The sequence below is a fragment of the Anneissia japonica genome, unplaced genomic scaffold, assembly GCF_011630105.1.
Source record: "Anneissia japonica isolate Jap-2015-1 unplaced genomic scaffold, ASM1163010v1 scaffold4054_len1135799_cov195, whole genome shotgun sequence".
Classification (NCBI taxonomy): domain Eukaryota; kingdom Metazoa; phylum Echinodermata; class Crinoidea; order Comatulida; family Comatulidae; genus Anneissia; species Anneissia japonica.
In genome coordinates this window covers 12166-22152 of record NW_022694605.1, presented here as the reverse complement: position 1 = coordinate 22152, position 9987 = coordinate 12166, and the positions used below count along the sequence as shown (strand labels likewise).

The following is a 9987-nucleotide window of genomic DNA, read 5'->3' as shown; positions in this document are numbered from 1 at the left end:
GCATTACCCTGGGCTATAATACTGCGCGTGCTGTTGTTGGATTCGTATTAATTCCCTTACATTTAGGTTTAACACAACATTCCGATATTCTAGTTTGATTTTTTTTTAGAAAGAGAAAATATCACGTAAGTATGTGTAGGCTGCACATCATTGACACAATTTATTTTTACATTTACACTATGGCATGAAAAACCATTTTGTTTACTTGTTAAAAGAATCAACGCCGCCATAATTTTAAATGAGAACTTGAAACGTTGGCCATATTTAGTCAATTATGTCGTAGATTATGACTAAATTGATGCAGGAAAATTGGGTATTTTATTAAAGGTTTATTTAGCCTTACATATATTTATAGACGTGAAGAATACTTTTGTTTTATTTTTTGTTATATTTTTGTTTTCAAGATTCAAGATTAAAAATTTCTTTATTGTCCAAAAAAGGAGATTTCTGGCGGAACATTTTCATTTCAATAAATACAAACATACATAATAAAAACGGAGGTTAAAATTTAAAAATACTGAAAAAACACACACCTAAATATACTAAAGACAATAGCTAATATAACAGAGAAAATGTAAAAGTAATAGGCCTAAGCTAACAAACGTATTGAGCAACAGTCGACATGATATAAAAGGACGGTATAACTTTACTGTGATTAATAACTCTTGTAGCAAATTCTTCATTATCCGAAACGTGGTTCGCCTCTCTTTAATTTTTTCCCCGAAGGAAAGGGGACGGTACTGCTGGCCAAGTTTACGTTTTGGGGCCCAGGCCAAGTGGAAAAAGCTAAAATGGTGGTGAATTTATGTGATTTTTAAATATCTGAGTGTATATTTATTTTTTTTTAAATTAGGGAATGAATAGCAGGAGGGGAAGGGCGCAAGGTTTCCCGGCGGAAGGGCGTGTTCCCAGTCTGGTGGGCCTCCACACGCTTCCCCGTAAATACGCCATTGAATTATCTGTAATACGTGCATCATTAATTCATATCAATAGAGATTCTTTTATCCTTAACAATGGCGCCTATTGTTTCTATTTTATGATTACATGTATCTCATTTGGATTTAAAAAAAAGTTTTTGTATTATTTTCTTGTCACCATAACATTGATCCTTTCTTCAACTTTTGTCTCACAGGCAGTCCGTATATCTTTTAATATGGCACCGATGTAGGCTTACTTAAGTTGCTTTTTAGTTTGATGTTGACATAGGCCTATATAGAATGAAAAAAATCCGAAATAGTTAAATTGAAATTAATTGAATTGTCAATTAAATTTGTAGGCATTGGCGAATCTTGTTTAAAAAAAAGTACGTCTAGGCATGAGCTCACTGTCGGATTGCTCTCGATTACACCATGATCTGAATCGATTGGATAAAGTATAAAAATGTCTAGAACGTGAGGCAGAGAGACATTAGATGTCGAAATTCAACTCATCGTGGTCTACAACGTGTCACATAATTATTATTTTTAAAAATATATTTTAACATTCACCTGATTATGTATCCATTCATTACGGCCCCACAAATAACGCCTGCAATTCTCTGCTTCACCGACTTCCGGTCGTCAACTTTTAGTACTACTTCCGATAACTTCCTAGAGAGATGATTGGTCGAAATATAGCAGGCGGAGCTATGCCGTACTCACTGAACCATCACAGTTTATAATGAATGAGTTCAGTTGGCTGCGCTATACACAAGCCCCTGTTTGGAGTTTTGCCACCTTCGTCTTTGGCCCACAGCCGACTCATCCAGCTGATCATCAAGCAAAACTAGCATGTGCTTTAGTCAGTCGTTTAGTTAAATCAAATATTTATCATGGACTCTTATTTGCTGCCCGTCCTTATCATTGTGCTGCTGAACTGTTTTTATTTTTCTCACGGAGCTGCTATACCAGACTTATCAGGTAAGACCCATCCATGCTCATACTGCAGTTACCTAGTTTGAACGACCCGGCTTTTCCCGGGACTTTTCGCTCCAATTTTGCCAGTGGCATGCATAGATGAGGGTTAGATACCATTTAGGCCGTTATTTGATTGGGTTACTATTTTTTTGCCTCAGTACCATCCACTGTTTTAAATATCCTGGATCGTCCCTACTTACAATTAACCATGGTTAAAACAGTATCAATTAATGTCTATGATAGGAAGAGGTGAAAACATATGGGGACATTGAGTGTTTATAAATAACACAATTTTTTAAACATTTTTATTATTGAACCATATTTAATGAAGGTGAACCATCAAGATCATTACTCCCAATGATCAATTCACATGGACCTTTAATATGTCATTTGATGTTTTATGTATTTTTTAAGCAACTAGTTAACATCATTTGATGTCATACTGCATTTTTTATGTTGTGGTTGCCAATGTTTAAACATTTGTTAAGAGTGTATAGTGGACCCTTTTTAATAATAGGAAATTACATTACGATCATTATGTTTTCTTACAGATAACAAATCGTATGAGATTGTCACACCAATTCGAGTCAATCACAAACGTGAATCAATTAAAAATGTACACCATTTTCGTAAACGGAGTGTGCCTACGCCTGAGGAAGATGCAGCCTTCTTCGGGGACTCGGATAAAACTATGTATTTAATAGAAGCTTTTGGGCACCAATTTCATTTAACTTTAGCCCATGATGATTCTTTTATTGCTTCAAATTTTGTCGTAGATGCTATAGGTTCAACTGGGGATGATATATACAATACGTTACAGAATGACGCGCCTCATCATTGCTTTTATACTGGAAATGTTAACAGTCATCCCGATTCCGCTGCTGTCATGAGTTTATGCAACGGAATGGTAAGAATTTTCATCTAAAAATTTATACGAAAAAATGTAATTACATTTTCTTAAGTATAAAAGTGGTCAGGTTGCTTAAAAGAAAAAAAAAAATACTGTAGTATTTAAGTAAATTTTTAAGGCAAAGTTAATGATATAGGTCTTTGTTAATAGCTTCAAAGTTGACCTAATTGCCTGTGGATAGATGCCTGGTTGATAGGGGTACTTAATCATATCCAGCTGGAGAAAAATTAGCTGGCAGATCGGTCAGACTCCTCCCTGGTAAGAAAGGCGGGCAATACTTTGAAGTTTCCAAGTTATAATTTTTGCCAAAATAGTTTATAATTTATAATTGTTATTTAATGACCTAACTATTGTATACATTTCTCAAATAATGTTAATAGTAATAGCAATGTTATTTGATTCTGTTACATCTTATTGAAGAACATTACATAACAGTTAATTAAATTTATATAATTTTATAATGAAGTTAGGCAATATAAAGTGTAATATCCAAGACCCTTGATGAATTTGAAAGATAATTGTTAATTAATATTTTAATTGATTACAGATTGTTTTTATATAAATTATATAATATGTTTATTTTTTATAGTAAACAGTAGTAGGATAGTAGTAGATAATCAACTGAGTAGAGCAGGAGATTCAATTTATTGTGTCAAAGTGGAGACAGAATTCCAAGGTCAGCTTTAAATGATCTCCTTGACAACCAATTTTCCCTGGATAAGTTTAAGTTTCAATACAGTACTAGGTCAGTGTGAGTTTTTGAATGTGAACAAATATTGCACATGCTGTAGGTTGGAGTACAGTACTAGCTACTTGTGATATTATGAAATAATACGTAAATATAATGAAAAGTTTTTCCTAAGATGTTTATTTAATCTGACTGATTTTAATGAAAACTTGAGTATGATAAACTTTTGGTGGATAAAAGGATTGGATCTGTGGTTATGATCTATCTTCCAATCACAAAAAAACTTAAGACAAATTAATTACAAGATACATTAAAACAACCCAGCCCAACGAAAAACAGCTTAAATTAATTCCTTCTTTCCTCCCCTCCTTTCTTGAAAAATTGTTACTGCTCCCACTAAATATAACCTTACTTAACTTATTTTCTAAAACAATACTGTTTACAAATTACTAAGTACCATTCTGCCCTCTTCTCTTCCTAAAAAATGCAACATTTACCCCTTCCCCTTTAAAACAATAAAACTTGAACATCAAAAGTAACATTTACAGTGTGCTGGGAGGGAATATTCTAAAAGATGACATGGATAGACTTAATCGTATCGTTGATAAGGCTGGAAGAATTATTGGGGAATGGGTGCCTTCTGTAGACTCTGTTTAATGTGACAGGGTGATGGCGAAGTTTGCTATAGTAATGGTAGACTCTTCTTATCCTCTCCATTCTGTAATTGTATCTAATTTTATTGAACTGAGTGGGAGACTCAGGTCATCATCTACACCCACAAATCGATATCATTACTCTTTCAACCCTAAGGGTATCAGATTGCTCAACGAAAATTTTCAAAGATAGTTGTTTGGTTATCCTTATCTTCAGCAGTTTAATTTTTGTGTAGTTTTGTAATATTCATCTTACTGTACAAATTTGAACTAGGTTACCATCACAAACATGTGAATTTCCTGTGAAGGATGAAATAAAGTTTTCTGTATCTGTATCTAAATGTTTCAATGTTAATGCAAAAAGACTTACTAAAATGAAAGTAATAAATTAAGATGTACCATACTAGAACATGGAATTCAATATCTAGGTCTATAATGTAAGCATTGTTCTGACCAAATTAAATTTTCCACTTCCAAAACTTATAAATGGACTGATTTAGCATATTTTGGGCTCCAAATGAAACAGCTCCATGGTTAACCTCCTTTCTTCAAGGTGTGTAACAATCATCAATCAAATTTTTAACAGAATATATTTTTACATAATATATGTATTTATTCATTTTTCAGTTTGGCTCATTCAAAACAAATGTAGGAGACTTTTATGTTGAACCAGTAAAAAACCAATCTCAATTTGAAAAAGCTGATGAAACGGATACAAAATCACATATTATATATCACAATTTACCCAAGAAAAATCAACAAGAAAAAAAGAAGAATCTATGTGGTGTTAAAGGTAAGATAGAAACACAGTTTCTATATTGCCATTTTCTAATGATTTATGTCATTTTTTTCAGCTGACAATTATTTCTTTCAAGCTTTTTCTTCAATGAAAGAAAGTAGCCTTTATTAAAATAACAATCTGGCAAAACTTGCTGTATATTGTAGTATCTGCTTCCCTTTGTATAATATACAGAGCTCCATTTAATGTGGGCTATCTAGGGAGTGTGGACACTCACCCCCATAAAATATTCACACTTACGTACATAAAAATCAACTCATTACCTTATTTTGCAAACTCGCACCCCCACTTAATCATCGAGCCCAATTCACCATCACGCCCCCATCAATTTTGTTTGAATAGAATAATTAAAAAATATATAGTAGGCTATTTTACATTCATTGTTGGCTGGTAATCTTTACAGACCGTACTAATAGACAACCATTTTAAATATATTGATGAAAGGATAACAATATGAACATTTGGTGGGAAAAAAACACTAACAATATCCTTCCCATTGTTAGGAGAACTATTTATTTCAACCATGTCTGTATGGAGGTGCATTGCCTTAGTTCAATTGATCTTGTCTCCAAATCAAACACATTGCATTATTAATACTGTAAATGTTTGAATTTATTATCTATGTTTAACCTTGTGTAAAATAATCATTTGAAGTATAATTCAGTAAAATTCTTATTTATGATTTGTAAACTGTAGATACTGTAGTTGCTAGGAATAATTTAGATTTTAGAAAGGGGTCTGTCTATTAAAGTATTATTCAATATTTCTGTGGTTAATTCTTATCAATTTGTACAAGTTTTGTACATAGCTAACTATAAGAGGTGTGTAGCCATACGTTACTCAAATTTGGTACAGAAAGGTGGAACGTAATTTAGCCTTTCCTTCAACCTCCATTTGTGTGACCTTTAATAATTGGCAGGACTCCAGAGTAGTCCAGCCTAGTGTTAATGGGAAGAGATAATGTTTTTTAAATGTAATGTACTAGTAGTCGTAGTGGTGGCAGGAAAATTAATGTAGGTCAGTTGATTTATCTTGTGCACATTTGTTAGAACTGTAGCTGGTAAATAATTCACTTTCTTTACAGATCAGGAAAGTGAATTAGTATGCTGACAGTTTACTATTGATTTTATAAGCTTCATGTTAATGTTGCTCTATTTATGAACCCATCCTAATAATTCATTTATCCCACATATCTACTACTGCTACAGACTTAACTAGTTGCCCAAACTCACACGATTAATAACCATGTATGCTCTTAAGCGATGTTTGGGATTGTAGGGGTGTTTTTAACAAATTCTGATTCAGGGCAGAGATTTAATTTGGTGATTATTGCCTAAAAAGTAATTGTGAACAGCCCAATTGAAATTTGAAAAGCACTCTTCCAAACCAATGACAGTCACACTAGATAGGAAGTTCCCATAATCAAATTTAAAATGTTCAATCTCATTGAAGTCACTTTAGAATCTTAGATTACTGTTTAAGCCTAATTTTGTTTGCTTAGCAATCAGCTTTATTTTCTTTTGTTTTATAAGAATGTGTTCATGCCTCATATCTTAACTCAGCTTTTATTAACTAAGCTGAGAAAAATCTTTAAAAAAACATAGCTGATCATTTGGTCCTTCAAAATATATAAACATCATTTAATATGAAACAAATTTATATAATATCAAATAACATAGACCACATTCTTATATAATAATAATAATAATAATAATAATAATAATAATAATAATAATACTTTATTATTGCTTGTTATGTATATGCAGATGTAAACTAACACATCAGAACGAAATGGTCTACACTCTTAATCTTGTATATAAATAATAATGTTTGTTAAATGTTGTATCATGTACTATACCCAGCAGGCCTGCTACTCTACTCAAGATTGTAATCAACCACAGAGTAAAGAATCCACATTGAATACTCATTGGTCTCTTTCTATCCCCATGATTCAGTTTAAGCATCAATTATTAGATATGTATTACACTTGGGAGTATACTTTTGATTTAATTACCATGCCTGCTATATTTATTACTGTCTTAAACCATATGCTACTGACAGTAGTCCTATAAATATTGTCAGGGTGGTTATAGGCCTACTGTATTTAATGGTTTTAAGCATAAAATATAAGTTTCCATGTGCTGTAAAAACAAGTGTACTATAGTATGTATGGAAATGCAAAAGAATAAATGTAAAGATAAAAGTTTCCTAGCCAAGCCAGCACTCAAATGGAGTTTGGGATGGGATATGCCTACAAATTTGCTGCCAAGAAGTATACAATGGAGTATAGGTTATAGTTTAATAATAAATAATAATAATAATAATAGGCAAATCTTTTAGGTGAACCAAGGGGTTTATTTTTGCTCAGCCTCTTTAAATTTTAATCTTCAAATGTTTTTTTTTTATATTTATATAATATTCTGAGGTGCATACCAATATTTATGTTAATCACTAATGATTTCATCATACATAAGAGGACTAATGTACAATTTTCAGCTTTCCATTGCTGATGATACTAAGGAAGCCAATTATTTATTGCTAGGTAAAAGAATTTGTTTAAATTAACACCCTTCCAATAAACTTTTTTTTCAGTTTTCTCTATTAACACACCGACCGCCATGGGTTTAAACAAATAGTATCAGTCAGCGCCAGACATTTTAGGGAATTTTAACACTTTCCGAAGCTCGTAGAGAGTGCGTATGTGATCAGATTGACACGTAATGAATACTACAAAAGCTACAGGCTATGTTCTCACACGGCTGTTAACGGTTAGCAGGATCCGGATCCTGCTAACCGTTAGCTGCCGTGCGTCCATACGAGAAAATCCCGATCCGCATACCAAAAATATGATGATCGAATTACTCCAATAAGAAACTGGAAATTGTAAACGCGTGCGTGTGATTGGTTAATGATAAAAACGCGCTCAATCTGCTAACCGATAGCGCTTGCTAACCGTTAGCTTTATCCGGATACTGCTAACGGTTAGCGCTTAACCGATCGGGCATTCTCGCGCAGGTGCTAACGGTTAGCTCCCGATCCGGATACTAGGGCTCTCGTGAGAACCAGGCTATAAACATCTTAGCTTTACAATGGTACCAAACACTTTATTCTAATCACAATCTCTGACCTGTAACAGTAAACTTTTGGAGATTTACGCAATTTTGCACAACTAAGCTAAGATAATCGCGATTTCGTGAAAGTACATCAATCCACTACGATGTAAACAAACAAATAGTGAAATACTTACTGTCCAGGCTGAATATGGTGGTTTTTTTTTTTCTTTATCAAGGATTTGGAATTAATTGTCATACAATACAATATATATTTTATGATTATGCCAATATTTGTATCAGTGGCTATGAATTTCATTGTGACTCATACCGTAATTTGGTAATATTTTCTTTAATTTATTGGTAATTTTGATTTATAGTGGTTTTAAACTTTTAGTGGCTAGACCTTAATTACCAGGTGCTTGTTCAAGAATAGCTTGAAATGAATTTATTCATATGAGTCATAATCAAAGAACTCAAACTCATTAATATTTACTATCATGTACATAATTTGAGTACTAGTAGTCAGGCGCATAATCAGGATCCTTAAAAAATATGGGTGCGGAAAGCCTAGAGGTACCTATCGCTCTGTTCGAGGTCAAGAGGAAAAACTGGTGGAAGTGGGGTGGCAGAATTATTCTAGGATATAAATTGTGAATTTCATCATCATTTTAATAGTTTTTGAAATAGGTGGGAATGTTTATCAGAGGGGATTTGCTTGAAGAAACTGATCACAAATGGACCTGGTAGTGCATATTATTAGTAACTGTAGAGTATTACAGTGTTACGTCACGATACCGTGTGATACTACTGTACTCTGTTGCTATCGTTACAAATTGTGTTCAACCAGATGCCATTTTCTCCACTGACAAACAATTGATCCCAATTTCTAACGTAATTATTAAGATGTTGTATCTTAGTTTTTCTTTGTAAATTTTAATGGACGATTAAATGTGTGTTCAATAACTAATATAATACGAGCTTTCGTGTTTTTAGTACATTTTGATGGTAAAATATTAGATTTTAAAATGCCTATTCCAGAAAGCCTATGAAGTCAGGCGTAATTAATGGTAACGAACGTCTGGTGGGTGACAGAGGGCGCCACCTGGCATTGTGACGACACTCACATGGTACTCTATTATACTTAACTTTGCTACGCTAGACTAGAATTTCCAGAATTTCTCAAATTAAATTTTGTTGGTGTGTTCATGTACAAACAGGTCTATCGGTGCTGGCGATCCCATAGAAATTGTCACAGTGTTTGATGCCGTACAGTACCTCTGTGAGTGAGTAGAGTAAAAGCTTACATAATGCCGCAAAGCAAGATGTCTGACATCGAAGGTGGGGAGGAAGGCGATGCAACTCTGCCAAAAATGCGGGCTTATGTCCACTAAAAATCGAAATTTTGTAGGTTATATTGATGCTTGACTGTGTTTTCTTTTTTCTAAGGTTTGTGACCTCAAGCATAATTTTCAAAAAATGCCCAATCTCAAGCAAATCCAGAAGAAATTTCAACCAAGCCAGTGAGACCCTTGACAGGTCTGCTGACAGTTAAAACAAAATTATCCTTTCAGGATATTAAAGAGACACTAAAGTTTATTATTAAAACTTTATACTTTTGGAGATCAACTAGAATCCTTGTTAACTTAAAACTTTTAATGTTAAAAAAGAATTGCTATTTACAACATTTTTACTTTTTTTTGTCAAATAAAATAAATATATTTGGCTACAAATAACAAGAGAATTATTTTGAAGATGGCAGAATTTTAGACAAAAATTACTGTATACTGCTAATATAAAACAGGTATTAAATAAGGATTAAGGATTCTTTTATTGAATAAGTTCGTAATTAATTAGTATGAATCACGATCAGCAGATGGTAAATTTGGACACGGATTGAAGTTTCTGCCATGAAAGTAGAAACAGCTTGTTGTCATTGTTCCGACAGAGAGGAAAGATTGACATAGTTTTTTGTCAGTGTTTCTTTTTACA

The 9987-nt window shown here is 33.1% G+C and overlaps 1 protein-coding gene across 2 annotated transcripts; it reads left to right on the top strand.

Annotated features, from left to right (window-relative positions):
- Positions 1-1669: 1669 nt before the first annotated feature.
- Positions 1670-9467, top strand: LOC117101128 (A disintegrin and metalloproteinase with thrombospondin motifs 9-like). Of its 2 annotated transcripts, none has more exons than XM_033241019.1 (4): positions 1670-1898; positions 2447-2802; positions 4774-4939; positions 9445-9467. In XM_033241019.1, exons 1-4 carry the CDS (start codon positions 1811-1813, stop codon positions 9450-9452), a joined length of 618 nt encoding a protein of 205 aa, XP_033096910.1. In that variant the 5' UTR covers positions 1670-1810; the 3' UTR covers positions 9453-9467. The 2 variants fall into 2 exon arrangements, with proteins under 2 accessions (XP_033096910.1, XP_033096908.1); XM_033241017.1 differs by lacking the exon at positions 9445-9467 and adding an exon at positions 9216-9257.
- Positions 9468-9987: the final 520 nt, after the last annotated feature.